This window comes from Medicago sativa, chromosome 2 (genome assembly GCF_051527215.1).
Source record: "Medicago sativa cultivar Bolivia chromosome 2, Bolivia_mono, whole genome shotgun sequence".
Lineage (NCBI taxonomy): Eukaryota > Viridiplantae > Streptophyta > Magnoliopsida > Fabales > Fabaceae > Medicago > Medicago sativa.
Genome location: NC_140750.1, coordinates 52042854 through 52061429, shown reverse-complemented (window position 1 = coordinate 52061429; position 18576 = coordinate 52042854). Strand labels below are relative to the sequence as shown.

The following is an 18576-nucleotide window of genomic DNA, read 5'->3' as shown; positions in this document are numbered from 1 at the left end:
TGCCCTAACAGGTTAACCTTGATGTTGTCCTTGACATCATTGATTCCAAACCAAGGATTACTCTATGCAACAACCTTGTACAAGTTGTTGATACCATAGTGCGCTCACAATTATGCTTAACGGTTAACGTTTTTTTTTTTTTAAGGTTAACGTTAAAAATTAGAATAGAAAGAAACTTTAAGGTGCACCTATTCATCATCGATTCATCAACATTCTATCATATAAACATGATTATAATCCATTCACAAGTTTTGAAAGTCCTAATTTTTGTAAAGTTCGTCTAATTTTTAACTTGTTTCAAAACCAATTTCAATCCTTATGAACACCTATGTTTAAGCATCCCTAGAAGTCCAATTATACATCAATACATTGGGTTTAGGTGTTTGAGACCAAACCACAACTTTTGGGTTCACTTAAAAACAGTTATGCTTACCTGACAAAAAAAAAATAGTTATGCTGAATTTTCATAGAAATGCATCAATACCTACATGTAGTATTTTCATAATAACTCAAAATCTAAAAATCATATGAAAGTCAAACCGAAGTCAATAGAAAGCTAACTTTCATGCCTACAACTTTAATGTTTACACTGAGACCCAGTTCAAAATGGAAAATGGTGAAAAAATTGAATTTTCCCAAGTTGCCTAACAAAAATTGGGGATGGAATTTCAAAAATCTAGGGCCGATTTTTGTCGAACCAAAAGTGTGAAAAACTACTCAAAATCGGGGGCTGATTTTAGCATTCTCACTAAAACACGAAAAATAATTTTCTTTGTAAAATTACTAATTTACCCTTACTCGCCAAATGACCAAAATACCATTTAGGGCCCGTTTGTTACGGATTAAAATAAAAGTGATTTTAACATAAAATAATTTAGAGATTATTTTTTAGAGATTTTTTGAAAAATCAGAATCTATTATGCGTTTGTTTACCGTAATAAAAATCACTTTTTTTTTAAATAATTTAGTTTGTTTGGATACATCTATATAAAAGCGATTTTTTTGTTACAAAATTAGTTCAATCTTTAAATCCATATTTTCTCTCTCCTCTAAAAAAAATCTATTTTTTGAGAAGTTGCTCTCAACAGCTTCTCATTTGAAGCTGTTTTTAGATTTTTTTTAGATTCTGATTTTTTAAAAAATCTGTAACAAACGGATGCAATATTCTTAAAAGTGATTATTTTCTTAAAAAAAGTGATTTTTTCCTAAAAAAAGCTATAACAAACGGGCTCTTAGTCTTAAAAATGACAAAAATACACTTCTAGGCAAAAAATCCACTAATCCCAAATTAAATACACAAAAAAAAAAAAAAAACAAGTAATCACATATAAATACATATAATAAATAATTAAAATAATCCTAGCAAAAAAACGGGTTGTTTATTTGTGTGAACGGTACTGCTAGGGGCACTTAAGTATTTTCCATGTGTTTTTAGGAGAATACTGATGTTAAAAAAGCAATTTTCGTTATATATATGTATATCTATTTTTTTTTCGCCCGAAGCCCAAACCGCAACCAAAGCATCGTTCTCCCGTTGCGCTCCAGATAGCCGCCGTCAACAACCAAAGCTTGCCGTCAAGAACCAAATCTTGGTAAACGGTAAGAATCCCTGTATTCTCTTCATCTTCTTTCTTTGTTTTCCTTTCTACATTAATTTACTCTTCTATCTCTATTATAGATTCAATTTCACTGCGACAACACTAAGATTTACGGTAACATAATCACTCACCACCGCAATCATGGCGAATGTATTGCTAATGAAAGAAATTGAACGCTGATAATTTTATTTTTTTGATGATTTAAGTGTTGGCTACCTTGAATTTTATTAGTATTTCTTGCAAGTGTGTTCTTATGTTTTTCTTAAGACATGTTTTATTTCAAATTATGAATACATTATGAATTTTGAGTAATATTTAAGTTGTTTTAGTATTTCTTTTTCAACATTTTAAATATATTAGTGTCTGCGTCAATGAAATAGCACCTGCTTACCGCGTGCGTCAATTTTTTGGGGTGGCCGCGCCGCCTTTCCTCTTTGACAACGGAGGCTGCTACGCGCCGCTATCCGCTTTTTACTACTATAATTTAAATTATGATTTATGAATGTTTCATTTTATTAGATTTGAGTGAGAAAAAATGGCTGAAAATATTATGACCCAGGTGCAGTTTTTTGCGAGAAAAAATGGCTGAAAATAAGGAAGTGCTGAACATAAAAGATGAAATAAGGAAAATCTGCGAATGTATTGACCACTTCAATAAAATGCTCTCAGAAGAAAAGAAATGTTTGGAAGAAGAAAAAGAGATCAGGGACAAGATTAACATCAATGATACAATTGAAATTATCGAAGAACTTATTAGCGACCAGAAAGCCCTACTGTTAAAAGAAAAACTTAAGTTAGCGGCGGCTGAAAATGAATTGAAACGCTTGGAAGCCCAAGTGGATGTTGCTGAGAAAGAGGTTAATGATTCGGCTGAAAATTAATTGTAAGAATTGGAAAGTTGGTTTAAGCATAATAACATGCATTAGTGTTCAAATGATGATTACTTTCAATGACTTTCCATGTCCTACATTTTCTTCAGTTTTATGTTGACAAGTATGTCAAGATGTGAAGATCAGAAGTGAACTTTGCCAATGTTTTTTCAACATTCAATTGTCAGTCTGCAGACTTTTGTAGAAAATGCCGGTGCTTACCTGGAGTTTGCCCTTCTTCAATTGAAAAGCATATTATGTATGATTAATTATACTGCAAAATGTTATAGGTTATTTTACTTTTTTATTTTTATAAATTTGCTTACTTCTGAGATGAGGTATTAATCAACTTCCTCTGGTAGAGAGTCAGGTTAGCACCTAAGACTAATTCTCTCTGGCAATGCCATTGGTTTTCACTGTGTAGAGCAAAAGAGTTTATAGCTTGCAAGTGAATATAATACATTAATACTATTCTCTTTCGAACATGATTTAATTTACATTGTTTCCCTTACCTTCATGTATGTGTCGAGGAGTGATTTAATTTTAAGTTATTATCTCATAAGATAGCAGTATTCAAGGTTTTCTATCCCGGTCTTTGTTTTCACGGAATTCTGTAAAATTGAACGCATTGTTTGCACACAACAATTGTAATTTTCAAATTTATTATTTAATATATGTAAACACAACCTTAGCATCTTATAGGTCTTCCAAATTTAAATATAGAATGCTTAAAATAAAAATGAGATTTGACTTTTTAACTAAGTGCATGATTTTCAAGTTTCACTCCCTTTCTTTTTCTTAGCTCTTGCATGTACCTTGGACAATATCCCTCCTTAGTCACCTTACTTTCGAAATTCAACTGTTTTTGCCCAAATCCTTGGGATTTTATTACCTTATACTTATCTTGCACAAAAATTCATTTTCCTTATATCAATGATATCTAGGTCACTTATTTTCAGTATATGCTAAGCAGCTTTGGTTGGATTTTGTTAATTTTGTTCATGTCATGGTTGACTACTATTGTCTTGCAATGATTGCAAGTTTGATTTCACCACAATCTTAACCAATTTCCCAATCCAACTTTTCAAGGTTTAAAATGTATTCAATCATCTTGTGAATACAAGCTTCAAAAAGGTAATGTTCTGCTTAGATATCTCATGGTATTTCACCTCTAACCTTTTCTTTGTAGAGCTTTGTTGAGAAGAACAATCATAACATAAGGCGCAATACTCATTTTCTTTCTTTCTTCTAAAGCTGAAGATTCATGCAACTAGCATGAAATAACTGATATTTAATGCAAATTTCCAATTTTATCGACACGACAAATATAATATAATAATATTTCATATAAGAAACATTTTTCCGAGGAAATAAAAAAAAATTTAATAAAAAATGTTAGTAGTTAACTGTTAGATTAATATTGACTCATGTGTTCAGGTTTGAATCCATAACCTCCGACTCTTTAACCGTTAACTCAAATCAGTTGAGCTACCCATAAAAATAAAACAGGATTACGATAATGGTAACTCGAAAGTAGTCATCTTTTGAAGGATTCTGCTTCAAACATGATTTTATCTTTTTTTTAGTCAAATGATCTAGTCTTACTACCCTAGATGCATCTTATATAACTCATGGATAGTTACCAGAGTCGGTCAACATATCAAGAGGCCTAAAACAAATTTTATAACGAGACTTTTTTGAATTTTTTTTAAAAATAACACAATGCTTTCACTGTAATCAGGGAACATCAACCGCCATCTTAAACATCATCTTGGCCTTAAACAAACATGCAATTGACCGTTATATTCCTATCCTTCACTTTGAAGTTGATGATCAGGTAGTAGTTCAACTTTTCCACAAGTGGCATACCACTGTGTAATATGTATGCTCTTAAGCCTTTATTTAACCAAATGTTATGCTACACCACTTAATAATTATTTATTAGATGTATGTAACTATAATTTATTTTATTTTGGTAAATGCACTTTTGTCACTCTATTTTAAAAATAATGAAGCCTTGGTCAGTTGGTCCTCCAATTTCTAAACCGTTTTTTGTCCCCCAATTTTACTTTTTTTTTCCTTCTTAATTTAGGGTCTTTGACTCATTTTTTTAATCATTATAAATTACCAATCTAAAATAAAAAACTTAAAAGACCAATCAAAAATAAAATCAAACTTAAAGGGTCACTAGTAAAAAATTATAATTTGTATGCACAAACGATATAAAATAGTTTTATACATATAGCCAAACCTCACTATTTAGATATTTGTATAAATATTCTAAATAATATCATCATAACATATTTAAATAATTAAATCTACATGGATGTCTTTGCATATAAATTAAAAAATTAAACTTTTTTTTGGGTGGTGGTTGGGGTTTGAACCCCGAAAAACTTTTTTTTGGGTGGTGGTTGGGGTTTGAACCCCGAACCTTGCATATATTAATATATTAATTATGCATTGTCTCTACCAACTGAGCTAAGCTCGCGAGGACGCATATAAATTAAACTTATAATATATAGAAAATAACCATGAAAAAATAATAATCTTCATATATGGTATCTAAGCTAAGGTTATGACAACATAGCATGGAGTTGCCAAATTAAGGACATAAGTAAGAGTGGGCAAATATATAGGAGAGGGAGGTAGTTAAAACCCCATTTTCCTTTTCAGAGAGAATATTACTCCTATCCATTCTTTTTTCATACCTGTGACCATTTCCTCCCTCTCAAAAAACTCATCATGCTAATCTGTGAAATCACTGTACTTAATAAAATCACATTAATTTTCATATAGTATTTTATTTGCCATTTTCTATATATAAAATATTGGTTTTTCCTAATTGTGGTTATGTTTCTATCTTCTAACTCTTGTTCCACAATTTCCTCTCATACATGATATGAATCTCAAATGTTTTTTTTCATGATAGGTTGTGTTCCAATCAACAACCAGCTCATTTTCAATATTCACGTGTCATTTCTTTCCTTAACCAAACAACCTTGTTCCTCATTTTTTCCTACTCATAATGTCTCTCTTTTTCTTCTTGAAAAGAAATTTACATGTTATATTCATTTGACCATGCAACTCAAACATTATTGTCATTAGCTCTTACATAGCCTCAGGAGTTACAAGGATTGATGCCATTTCTAACTTTAAGGTTTTTATATTGCTTTCTTTGAAATCTCTTTTCTTTGTCACATCAATCTTCAACATATATGTCTTAAAGGTTGGAAACATATCATTGTCACATATATGTCCCCATGTTTTTATTTGTTTATTTTTCTCTTTTTATTAATAAATTGTTGGTGTGTTATAAATGATTGGTGGAATCTAAGGTATCAACATTATTATTAGTATTTTTCTCTCTATAGTGTTGTTTAAATTACATTCCATAACGTGGATACCATGAATATGTTTTTTTTGGTTCTTTATGCTCTTGACTTTTATGTCATGGCACCCTGCATGTTCAACAATAAGGCTTTTTTTTTTCTCAATTAATTTGGACATATTATATCACAAGAAGAAATTAAATTACATTTTGTATAAGTTTGTGGATGCAATTTTGGTATCACATTAGATACATTAAACAAAGATAATTAAAATATATATATGGATTTGTTTGAGTCTGAGGTATATGTTAAAATCATGAAATCAACATTCTCATTGTTTTTCCACAACAATACATTTATCATCTCTCCATAACCAATTTTCATTTTTTTTTTCCAGAAATTTTCTTAAGGGGTGTCATTGTGTTGCACATTCATAGTGCCAAAGCCTATCAAAATGCCTGATTTACCAGAGGTAAGAGTTTCATCATATTTTATTCTACACATGCACAATAGCTATAAGTCCATGGTTTCTTAAGTAAAAGATACAACATTGATTTTAAGTTGCAGCCGCGATTGCAGTTACAAAGTGAACATTTTTAATGCGGGAAAATGTGGCCGTATTGGTTGAAATTACCGTTGTGATATCATTGGCTGAAATTTGCATTTGTGCACATTATTCATGATTGCAAAAACTTGATCAAAACTTATGTTTCATTCATATATGCAGATGAATCACAATACATCAGAAGAACATTTTGAGACACATCATAATGCTCGTAGTTATCCGAATTCAGGAAACAATTCACCAACTCATCACAAAAAGTTTAATAATGAAGAAAAAGAAGGATACAAAAATGAATATTCAGCAAGTGAATCTACTAAAAATATAGACCAAGTTTCTAAAACAGATTCAAATTCTGCAAATAAAACTAGACCACAGAAACTAAGTCCACCAAACAAAAACATTCCTGATGCTTTCTTAAGACAAAGTCCAAGGAACAGGATGCCTTCAAATTCTGATGCTGCAACTCCATTACCATCAGGAGTTTCAAAGGGTATGTCGACTAATACAAAGACGAACAATCAAGGTGCGCCAGGAAGTGGAGCTAGCTCGCGAAGCGACAGTTTAGAGAGCACAAGTTGTTCATCAAACATTAGGCCACATACTGGTGGTGATATAAGGTGGGATGCAATTAACATGGCTTCCAAAAATGGTCCTCTAAATCTTACCCATTTTAGGCTTCTGAAGCGTATCGGTTATGGAGACATTGGAAGTGTTTATCTTGTTGAACTTAAAGGAACCGATGCTCATTTTGCTATGAAAGTAATGGACAAGGCTGCTCTTATAAGTAGAAACAAACTTCTTAGATCACAAACTGAAAGGGAGATTCTTGGACTTCTTGATCATCCCTTTTTGCCTACTTTGTATTCTTACTTTGAGACTGATAAGTTTTACTGTCTGGTTATGGAGTACTGTAGTGGCGGTGATCTTCATTCGCTTCGACAGAAACAACCAAATAAGTGTTTCACTGAAGAAGCTGCAAGGTTAGTTGAATCTGTTTGATGCATTTTTTCAACTGTTCTTCCATTTTTCTGCATATATTTCACAAGACACGTGGAAGTAGAAACATAACTTCATATAAGTTGATAAATTATGTTTGACCACACATTGCAATTGCGTGTCTGAATTGAACTTAACAACCTGTGGTTACTTTATTCATGTGAATTGTGCGTTTAGTCCTTAAAATTGTAGGGATCAGGAAATGTTGTCTGTAAAATTAACGAAATTTTGGAAATCCTCGGTCACGTTAGTTCTTTTGAGTCGGTCAATAGTCACTGATATTGTCTAAGGTGAATGGACTAATGTGATCGATTAATTTCAAGTATTAAATTGTCTGAATCTACAATTCAGTTTAGCCTACTGTCATGACATCTGCTAGAAATTTGATTTAACCTTGATAATTCAGTTTGTAGATAAAATATTCTTATGTTTCAAATCTCTTGTGATAGGTTCTATGCTTCCGAGGTTTTGTTAGCTCTTGAATACCTACACATGCTTGGAATTGTATACCGAGACTTAAAGCCAGAAAATCTTTTAGTTAGGGACGAAGGTCACATCATGCTCTCAGATTTTGATTTGTCGCTTCGCTGTTCTGTCTGTCCAACACTTGTCAAGTCATCCTCCACCCACGGAGGAAACAGCAGTGGCAATAGTGATTCCGGAGGTATATTGAATGATGACCAAGCAGTGATTGCTCAGTCATCAACAAGCTTCTTCCCTCGCATTTTACCTTCGAAGAAAAACAGAAAAGCAAAGTCAGATTTCGGCCTATTGGTTAACGGAAACCGCCTTCCTGAACTAATGGCAGAACCAACCAATGTAAGATCAATGTCATTTGTAGGGACACACGAGTATCTCGCACCTGAAATCATCAAAGGAGAAGGACATGGTAGTGCGGTAGATTGGTGGACTTTCGGTATCTTCTTGTATGAACTGTTGCACGGTGCAACGCCTTTTAAAGGCGCAGGATACAAAGCGACACTTTTCAATGTTGTTGGTCAGCCATTAAGGTTTCCAGATAGTCCTCAAATTAGTCCTGTGGCTAGAGATCTTATTAGAGGATTGTTGATTAAGGAACCTCAGAAGAGAATTGCATATAAAAGAGGAGCAACAGAAATAAAACAGCATCCATTTTTTGAAGGAGTGAATTGGGCTCTAGTTAGAAGTGCAACACCACCACATATACCAGATGCTATAGACTTTTCAAAGTATGCTAAAAAAGAAACAGCACCACCACCAGTTGATAAGAAGTTGCCAGATGTTACCAATGATAAAAAAGGCAAAACTTCAACTGATAATTCTTATGTAGATTTTGAGTATTTTTAGCAGAAAAATATATATATGGATATAAATATATATGTATACTTGTTTTAGCAAAAGTGCAAGGATATCAAAGAACATATCATTGTATTATAAACACATACATGTAAATTCATTAATATTTTTTTCCTTCTGAATATCTTTTTTGTGTCTTTAATATTGTTGTAAGGATTTCCAAAGTAGCACTGTCTTTTTTTTTTTTAATTTGTTATATTTTTTCTGCATATAAAATAGATATAAATTGAGGAGTATAAGGGATACTCTAATCCTATGAAGCATGGATACGAACACGGACACTGGACACGGCACGGGCGCTAACACGCCGACACCGCTAATAATTTGAGAAAATCACATAATTCAATGTAATTATATGTGTCGGTGTTGGACACGTGCCATGCCTAATCTAAGGAGTGTTTGTGCTTCATAGCTCTAATCCTTTCGAACAAAATTGTAGTTAACCAAGAGTAACATAGATTTGCGGACTTCAACACCAAGAAGAAAATGTTGGAATACGATTCTCTACATTCACATTTTTCTGTAGTTCCTGCATTTGCACAATGCCACTATGGTGTTTTAATCCGAAAAAATTGACAAAGATTTGAAAATCAGTAGAATAACTTTAACCAAGTCCTAGTGGAAATTATATTAACTAAATTTTTTTTTTTTTTGACAAATATATTAACTAAATTTTCTCTCCTTAAGAACAATATCATTCCTTATCAACCAATAAACTGAACTAAAACATGCCATAACATGCCATATTCCCATCCTACTCAAATAAAAGTTTAAACTGATATTGTAGAGTTCTCAATAAAGAGAGCTCTTTCAAAAATTAGCGTATGCCGCTTTAAGTGACGCGCACATGGTATTCTTTAGTAAAAGGCGAAAGAATAGTTCGCTATGTGCTCATCACACGGCTCCGTGATTTGTAATGAAAGAAGTCCTTTCATTATATAACATCAACTACTTACTCTTGTTTGTAAACTAGTCGATGTGGGCTTTAGACAGAACATAGACAAACACTATAATACCATGTTGCTAAAGCTTCTGTGATGAACACATAGATTTTTTTAAAAATGCTAAACCTCAATTTAGTCCTCAAAAGAAGAAAAAAAATCACAGATTGTCTCTAAAAATCACCGACTCGAAAAATGCAAAAACTCTCCAAAGAGATAGAGACCAGCAAATCACAGGCACTCCAATGGATTTAAAATCCATTGACTTAACGAATAATTGAACCCAATCACCTTGGCTTTTATCCACTTCCAAGACAAAATCTTAATTTCTTCTATCCAATTATCCGCCGATCCGTTTCTATTGTTAAAAATCTTCTCATTACAACCTTTCCACAAAATCCAGATACACGCAAACCAAATAACATTGAGCCGAGCCTCTTTCACTCTGCCACTGCCTACCAGACCTGCAAACTGAAATAAATTTTGCAATGCAGTATTATGCAAAGCAGAAGAATGGTTCGCCATAATAAAATCTTGTTCCACTACTCTACACTTGCATAGCATTCGAAGAATAAATGAGTAGCAGTTTCAACCACTCTACATCCATTTCCGCACCTGGATTGTGTCTCACTTAGAACACCTCTTTAAGTATATGTACCACAAAGATTGATTCTGCATGTTGTGTCTCTCCAGTATATGTACCACCCTAATATTCTCTCCACCCAACTTCTACCATTTTAAGTAGTTTTAGCATAAAAAATGACATTTAGATAAAAACATATATTTACTTGTTTTGACAAAATTTATTGTACAAATTGTCACCTCCTCTATTACATCAGATAAACTTGAAGGTATATTAGAGAACTAATCATTGTAAACACATACATGTAAATTCATTAAAAGTTTTCTTTTTACTTCTAAGTATCTTTTGCTGGTCTTTATATTGCTCTAAGAAGTTCCAAAGTAGCACTATCTTTTTTTGAATTTGTTAATATTTTTTTTATATACAAATGAATATTACTTTATCACAAAAATTCAAGTTCTAGTTAGAAGTTTATGAAGATACCTGAAGATATCAACTATAACACGCCAAATGTCTATGCTACTCAAATAGAATATTTAAACTGATATTGCGGAGCTCTCAATTAAGAGAGCTCTTATAAAATGTATGCCGCTTAAAGTGACGCGCACACGGTATTCTTTAGTAAAAGGCGAAAGAATAGTTCGCGATGTGCTCATCACACGGCCCCGTGATTTAAAATGAGAGAAGTCCTCTCATTGTATAATGTCAATAACTTACTTTTGTTTGTAAACTAATCGATGTGGGCTTTAAACAGAACATACACACAATCTGATGCCAAGTTACCAACCCCTTCTGTTTATTTTTTGTGTCACCTATACCTTCTCAGTTCTCTCCATCCACAGTTCTGCTAGAAGACTATTCTAAATTCCTTTTTTCAAATAAAGCTTCAATGATATGTGTGATGAAAAAATAAAATATTTTGAAAGTTGCAGGAACCACATCTCGTTATAATGCTCTTACATTATTAATATTGCAAAAACTATTTTTGACTCTTTCAGTTTTTCAAAAAAATGCAAGTCCTCAGAAGGAAAAAATCACAGATAGTCTCTAAGGATCACCAACTTTAAAGACATTAATCAATAACAATTTGAAATACTCAAATTAGTCCCTTGGTCTAGGGATAGCGTTCCAATTTTTATTTTTATTTTAATTATGAGAGTGACTAATCATGATTTTCAAAAGGTCCATCACTTAAACAATTTTTAGCATCTTCTTGACTACTATCAACAACACCACATTTTTCTTATTATATTGGAAAGTGGAACAATAATGTTGCGTACTTATGGAGGCTAGGGACCTATAGCATACTTAGAATGGCTCTATCAAAAGATGCAGCAATTGGTGAATAGAGAAATTTTAAAATTGATTTGTAAAGTGAGGAATAGGAATTTATAAACATTTTTTCACGTCATATCTCATAAAAAATGCCGAAGACCGAACATCCTGAGTTCAGATTGGTGGTATATTATTTTGTGAAAAATAATACTATATACCAAGGGCATGTGTAGATTGGTAGTATAGGGAATGTGTTGGTTAGATTTTTTTTTAAAAAAAAAAAGAATGTTACCCAATTCTATTCCATTTCTCTGATACCACTAATCCAAACATCTCCTTAGACAATGAAAGACCCTTGACTCAAACCCACTCACAAAAGAAATAGTTAGAATGGTGCCCTAAGATTTTCCTCTCCTCTCATCCTCTTTTCTTCCTCTTCCTCTAGAACTTCTTTTTCCTTCATACAGAGTATGGTGAGGTGAGAGTGAGAAGCTTTGTTTTTGGGAAGTTTCAGTACATGCAAAGACGTGTGTGTGTGATGTGGAGAACTTGGATAGTTTTTCCTCTTTTATCCCCAAGACTACTAGTTAATACAAAACCAATCCCTAAGTTCATAATTTGGCCATTTGATCATAGGGTTTGGTGTATTTCAGGCCTTGTTTAACAAACTAATAAAATTTAGCAAATATACCAACTTCCATATTCTATAGAAAATGACAGAAATTTGTATAATGCATGTAATAATGTTCACAAAAATATTTAAAAATATCTATAACAACAGGAGGAGAACATAAGATAGAGAATAGCTAGCTCCTCAATTTGGGGATGTTATTACATTTAATGCCCCCTTTTAGAGCTTGAAAAATCCAAAATCAGTTGAAGTTCAACCAGGCCAATGAATTCTTCGTAAACATCAAGTTTTTCTATCTGTAAGGGGGGAAATCCAGGTTTAGGAAGTGCTTATTTTAAGTAATCACAAAGGTTGGCTTGATTCCGCCTGTTGTGTATGTTCAGTATCTGCATCATCCTTACTATTCTCTCCACCCAACTTCTTCCATATTTTATTCAAACAAACATTCCAAATTCAAAACTCGGCATAATAAACCAAAAAAGCTAGTGAACTCTACAGCTTTGCCTGTGTAGTTAGTCTTGTTCTCAGCTCCTCGGCTACAGCGTCAATGAACTCTTCAGTATTCAAATAGTGCGACCTAGAAACCCTACAACAAAATAAAGAGCAAGTAGTTTTGATTTGTTAGCAATAGGAATAATAAACATTCTGAAAGAACTATCACAGGGCTAGAAATTACTTGGGTCCATGACCAAGAAGTGCAAGATCCTTTGTCATTTTTCCCAATTCAACTGTTCCAATGCAAGCTGCTTCCAGTTTCTCCGTAAAGTCCAACAGTCTAGCGTTTCCATCCAACTTTGCCCTGAAAAGTTACGTTGTTCTAAAAAGTTAAAAATAAATAACACACTTCTATTTTACCGTATTATGGTCTATTTAGTTTGACAAACATCTGCTTTCGTTAATACTTACAAAAAGTGCAACTTTTAATTTGATTTTATGAACAACACAACAACAACAACCAAGCCTTATCCCACTAAGTGGGGTCGGCTACATGAGTAATATGAACAAATAAACAAAATATATAAAACAGCAACTGCCATTCTTATAATAGTGTCTTGTATAGTTGTTTTTTTCCCCTCTACCTCTAGCAATTGAGATACCCTCCATCTGATCTACTCTCCTCACTGCATAATTTACGGATCTCCTCTACACATGTCCGAACCACCTAACTCGAGGTTCAACCATAACTCTCTCATGCTATCATTCATTCCTTATCCTATCTCGCTAGAAATTCTACAAATCCATTATAGCATTCTCATCTCTGTTGCACTGAGTTTACTCTCATGTTGGCATTTTACTGCCCAACACCGTGTCATATTAATTACACCGCTGGTCTTACAGAGGTATGACAAATCCCCTGAATCTCTCCTCCATTTCATTCACTCCGCTCGATCTGATGCCTAACATCTCCCCTCTATTTATCTATATATCTGTCCCTTTGTACAATTGACCCAACATATTTGAATTGTGTGACTTGTGGTATAGCAAGGTCTCCAACTTTCACCTTTAAACTAGGTGTGTCTTATGATAAACTTATATTCCATATATTTCGTCTTACTTCTACTCAAACGAAAGCCATAACCTTCTAAAACTTGTCTCTAATAAAATTTCCTCTCTCGTCTCTCGAAAGAAGTATAGTGGCACTTTTTATTAGCAAATACCAAAAAACAAAAGGAATTAAACCTAACATTTCCATCCTATAAGAATAGCCTTATAGCAGGAAAGTTCTAAAAGAAAATGATATTACATAAGAACTTCTATGAAAAGCTTATATACGGAGAACAAACTATAACTTGTGAGATTTTTTTTTTTGTTTTTTCAATCTTCAAAAACTTATAAATTATGATTAAAAATAATTAAACCTTTCCTGTGAATAATTTTTTTCTTTAAAGCGTGAACAAATGAGTCCTTCAATTATAGCTTTTTTCATTAAGCTTCTTCCTTTGTGTAATGTGAAGTGAAGAACAATAAAACATTTGTATTATAATTTATAAGGTTTTTGGCTTTTCATAAAAAATTCTAATAGAGTAAATTTTTCAAAAATGTTCAAAAAGAATTTATAAAAAAAAAAATTCTTTCTTAGAAAAAACACAAATAAACCTCCATTTAATCTACTCAGCCTGCCATCTGTATTATTTAAGGTACATACATACAGTTTTTTTGTTACAGTACATAGAGTTTAATCTAAGGTACTAATTCTATAGATTATAAGATCAAATTCTACAATGACAAAAGATCAAATTATAGAGATTATATTCTGAAGGAAAAACGATTATAGGAATTTCAATTTCAATGCTTACCTATGTGCAAGACCTTGCGACCAGGCAAAAATTGAAGCAATACTGTTAGTACTGGTTTCACCTCCCTTCTGATGAACCCGAAAATGACGGGTAACAGTGCCATGGGCTGCCTCTGCTTCAATAGTTTTCCCGTCTGGGCAAACCTGTACCAAATTTTAGCTTCTTGAACATCCATGCAATAAAAGGTATGTAACCGAAGAAAAGACAGATAGAAACATAATAAAAGGATATGTGTTAAAGGAAAAGCGAAACAGTACAAAGGGTTACAAACGCAATACCAATGTTGATGTCATCAATCCAAGAGAACCAAATCCTGTTCAACAGAAACCATTTTTCAGATCTAAACAAAAGCAGCAAAACTCTCAATAACTAAAAACGAAGTTAATGTGATAAGAGCATATGGATATCCCACCTTGAGCTATAAAATCACTCTGCACATCCCCGTCGTAATTTTTGCAGGCCCATACATAACCCCCATCACTTTTAAGAGCATACGCAACCATGTCATCTATAAGACGGTGTTCATACCTAAGATCAAGGGTGTCAATTATCAATCAATACTTATGAAAGAAAAGTTTTTGACTAGCATGACAAGCAATTAGTCTAACCATATCCCTGCAGCTTTAAACTTGTGACTCCATTTGCTGTCATAAACTTCCTGGAAAATATCCTTGAATCTTCACAAAAGCAAAGAGTTAGAAATGTGCTTAGGGATCTGACAACTACAATTGTAATAGTATCTCGATTAATTGAAGAATCACAAAATATAGAGAATGAACAACGAATATACCAGCATACCTTCCATCATATTTCTTTAAAATGGTGTTTTTAGTGCTAAGATAGAGAGGCCATTTTTTCTCGAGAGCAATGTTCATTGAAGCCTCAGCAAACGCTCGAATAGACTGTTTCAAGACCAAATATTTATTATTGCCACTGTAGTTAAAAATATGTTCAGAGAGAATAATAATAAAAAGCATCATTCAGATGCAAACCTCATCGGTATTATACATGGCCAAGGCTACACCTCCAGCACCAGTAAAGTTATACACCTCTAGCTCTTTAGGTTCTTCATGTCCACTAGGTGCTGTAAAGCAACAACTGAATTCCGTGAGACACTTCAAATTTATAGACCTCCAACTTTATGTTTTTTAGAAATTGACGTCAACTTTGGTTGAGCAAAATTGCAACTTCATCAACATTGTATATACCAACTACGTAAGTCATGACTCATGAGAAACAGTTGACTGGTTATTGACTTTACCGAACACCAACTTTAGCTTTCCCGGGCCTTTTATAACTGCATCAGTTGCCCGATATTGGTCTCCAAAAGCATGTCTTCCAATGCATATTGGCTTCGTCCAGCCTAAACAATAGCTAGCAATTAACACTTACTACCATAAAGCAACATTCAGATATCAAATAAGTTTTATATTTTTAGGCACCTGAAACAAGTCGAGGAATGTTTTTACAGATAATTGGCTCTCTAAAAACTGTACCTGTAAGGATATAGAGTGATAGTTTCCATATATGTCAGTTACAAACTAATCATAAAACAGCTTCTTCAAAAATCAAAACATAAAAAAGGGTTGCAAAAAGCATCAGAGAGTTTAATTACCATTTAAGATGTTCCGGATTGTCCCATTTGGGCTCTTCCACATTTGTTTTAGGTTAAACTCCTTGACACGACCTTCATCTATGAAAAAGAAAACCTTTGGATGTGAATTTTCATTAACACATACACATCATATTGATAAACAAACAAAACCTTAAGTTAAGATGACATGGAAAGTCGCACATCATTCCAAATAAAAATAATTATAAATACCTGGAGTAATTGTTGCACATTTGATAGCTACGTTATACCTACAAAGAAAGGAAAAGAAATCCCATGGTGATATTAGGAGGCCTGGCATATTAGAATATTTCTAAACAATTCATATAGAAATGAAAACATCGAAAGCTTCTTTACTCCACAGAACTTTTTTTAGGCAAAGAATGGCAAGAAGAGGCATCATTGTAATAGGTGAGATCCCAGCTAGGCTAACACCTCATCTAGCACCAATCATTTGCAGCATACCAAAGATTATTATTTAAAAAATCATTTGCAGCATACCGAAGATTATTATTTATACCAACACACGTCTGATAGAAAACTCCACTGCAAAATTTTCCTGAATTTGATAATGGGGAGCCTTTATAATGATTTAACATGGGGACATGGATATAAATAACAAATGGCTGAGAGCCAGTTTCAAGTGATGAGTGAGATGAATGGTTAATCTACTGTTAAAGTAACAGTTTTGGGGCATTACAGTTCTAGTTTAGTTATCCTCTTCTAAGAAACAAGTGAACAACATTAAGGTGGTAATAGTTTCACATTAAGATAAATACTTATTGGGAATGGATGACATTCCAAAGAACATTCTGATGGGAATGCTACTCTGCCATGGGCATATTCGTTTTCAACATGTATGTTCCCATGAGTATATTTATATACCATGAAACAAATGTTGTATGTATACTTTTTTCAGAATTTCATGGCAATTTTGAATAAAAGAAGACATCTCTAAGGTATCGAGATAAATGGGATATCTTATCTGAAGTTCAAACATGTAAAGGGTAATAAACAAGATAGGGGTGAACTTTCCTCTTGATATTAACAGTATTGCAAATCATGATCATAACAATAGTCATGGAAACAACAAATCAAAATTGAAGGAAAAACAATAAGAATGTGACACTGATAGCAACAACAAAATCATACACAATTTCCACAGCAAAGACAAGTAAAGAGAAATACTAGATTACATACTTCAGGGTAGCTTCAGCACTTTCAACGGTAACTCTATCATTAGTGGCATCTCGATGAGGAAGGCCAAGGTCAAAATACTTAATATCCAGCTCCAGAAACGGAAAAATAAGCTACAAAATATAAAAAGTACAAAAATAAAGAATAAGTATTCGAGATATAGTCAGATAGAGATTAATAGTGAGTAGTATGTTGATATGTAGTTTAGTTACAGGTTTGTTAATCAAATAGCAATTTCACTCTTCTCTCAATACTCTCTTCTGTTGGTACCATGTCTGTTAACAACAAGATAGCGCAAGAAAACATAAGATAAATACCTTATCTTTGATCATTCTCCAAATTACTCTTGTCATTTCATCTCCTGCAAGTGAAAGACAATGAAAGCTTGATTATTCGGAGAATGAAAGTGTAAGTCAACAAAATGATGCTTTCTGTTCTGATACTTAGTAACCACAAGGCACAATAAACATGAAATGATTCACATGATACATTTATTTAGGATGACATACTCTGATTATCCATTAGAACTTGATAAATCACACAATAGCCATATTGTTTTGGCACATAATGGGACAACAAATTTCAACAACAATTTAGATAGTTAACAATTCAAATACATGGTTAATTACATTTAGTATTTAACCACAATTTTGAACGTTGTTAACCACGATCTCCAAATGTATATTTGAACACATGTATGTATCGCCAAGGACATTCAAAATTAACTAACGTAATATTTGAACAAATTGTGAAAATATAATTTCTATCTAATCAAACAAAAAAAGGATAATTGGAATTGTGACCCATTTGAATCCAGTTGGTGATGATCAATAATAGTAAAAAGAACATACCATCCATTTCAACGATAGGGTTATCAACCCTTATTTTCTGAAACCCCATTTGTGATGTTTGGTTAATGATTTTCAACGCCTGCTGCAGCTGCAGTAGTACCAGTTTTGTTGTGTTGTCTTATATTGGGATCTATCTATCTAGATTTTCAAGACCCAACCTTTCAAGACTTTCTTGTTTGTTTTCACGTGGACGTGGTGGTTGTTTTGTTCCACTTAGGGGGTGTATTGGATTAGGATTTTAAAATACAATTTTTGATTAAAAAAGTCTCAAAGATTTTAAAAGATTTTTTTGGATTTGAATGACTTTCATGATTTTAAAAGACTATCAAGATTTTCAATTTGGATTTAAATGGATTTACATCATAAGATTTTAAAGGATTTTATGGATTTAGATTTCAAAAGATTTTCTGAATTTGAAGGACTCGTTGAAAAGAAATGATTACAACACACTTTCTATCATAATATTTTCAATACAAACTCTTATTTTTTATTTT

The 18576-nt window shown here is 32.8% G+C and overlaps 2 protein-coding genes, 1 long non-coding RNA gene and 2 other non-coding genes across 6 annotated transcripts; 2 read left to right on the top strand and 3 right to left on the bottom strand.

Moving 5' to 3' along the window:
• The first annotated feature begins 1486 nt into the window (after positions 1 to 1486).
• Positions 1487 to 2980, top strand: LOC146948770 (uncharacterized). Of its 2 annotated transcripts, XR_015027018.1 has the most exons (3): positions 1487 to 1599; positions 2158 to 2455; positions 2578 to 2980. It is a non-coding gene; the product is annotated as an uncharacterized LOC146948770 (long non-coding RNA). The 2 variants fall into 2 exon arrangements; XR_015027017.1 differs by having other exon boundaries at positions 2158 to 2980.
• Positions 2981 to 5289: 2309 nt separating this feature from the next.
• LOC146948769 (serine/threonine-protein kinase RHS3-like) lies at positions 5290 to 8817 on the top strand. Its single transcript, XM_085744983.1, has 4 exons — positions 5290 to 5627; positions 6197 to 6271; positions 6527 to 7344; positions 7810 to 8817. The coding sequence occupies exons 2-4, from the start codon at positions 6254 to 6256 to the stop codon at positions 8684 to 8686; spliced, it is 1713 nt and encodes a 570-aa protein (XP_085601109.1). The 5' UTR covers positions 5290 to 5627; positions 6197 to 6253; the 3' UTR covers positions 8687 to 8817.
• Positions 8818 to 9482: 665 nt separating this feature from the next.
• Positions 9483 to 9599, bottom strand: LOC146948768 (U5 spliceosomal RNA). Its single transcript, XR_015029360.1, has one exon. It is a non-coding gene; the product is annotated as a U5 spliceosomal RNA (small nuclear RNA).
• Positions 9600 to 10772: 1173 nt separating this feature from the next.
• On the bottom strand, positions 10773 to 10884 carry LOC146948767 (U5 spliceosomal RNA). Its single transcript, XR_015029364.1, has one exon. It is a non-coding gene; the product is annotated as a U5 spliceosomal RNA (small nuclear RNA).
• A 1312-nt stretch (positions 10885 to 12196) lies between these two features.
• LOC146948766 (isocitrate dehydrogenase [NADP], chloroplastic-like) lies at positions 12197 to 18260 on the bottom strand. The gene is made up of 15 exons (XM_085744982.1): positions 18083 to 18260; positions 17549 to 17592; positions 17235 to 17344; positions 16248 to 16285; positions 16038 to 16115; positions 15865 to 15918; positions 15684 to 15785; positions 15415 to 15506; positions 15221 to 15324; positions 15031 to 15099; positions 14835 to 14950; positions 14701 to 14735; positions 14423 to 14565; positions 12802 to 12924; positions 12197 to 12711 (listed from the first exon to the last, which is right to left on the bottom strand). Exons 1-15 carry the CDS (start codon positions 18129 to 18131, stop codon positions 12618 to 12620), a joined length of 1251 nt encoding a protein of 416 aa, XP_085601108.1. The 5' UTR covers positions 18132 to 18260; the 3' UTR covers positions 12197 to 12617.
• Between the last annotated feature and the right edge of the window lie 316 nt (positions 18261 to 18576).

Bases quoted from the DNA above. Each gene is read 5' to 3' on its own strand.
- LOC146948769 (XM_085744983.1), top strand. The intron at 7,345-7,809 runs GTTAGTTGAATC...CTCTTGTGATAG, and splicing joins TTCACTGAAGAAGCTGCAAG to GTTCTATGCTTCCGAGGTTT.
- LOC146948766 (XM_085744982.1), bottom strand. From the start codon at position 18,131: ATGGGGTTTCAGAAAATAAGGGTTGATAACCCTATCGTTGAAATGGAT. The intron at 17,345-17,548 runs GTATTTATCTTA...TATATTTTGTAG, and splicing joins GGAGAATGATCAAAGATAAG to CTTATTTTTCCGTTTCTGGA. The intron at 15,786-15,864 runs GTGCCTAAAAAT...GCTATTGTTTAG, and splicing joins CATTCCTCGACTTGTTTCAG to GCTGGACGAAGCCAATATGC.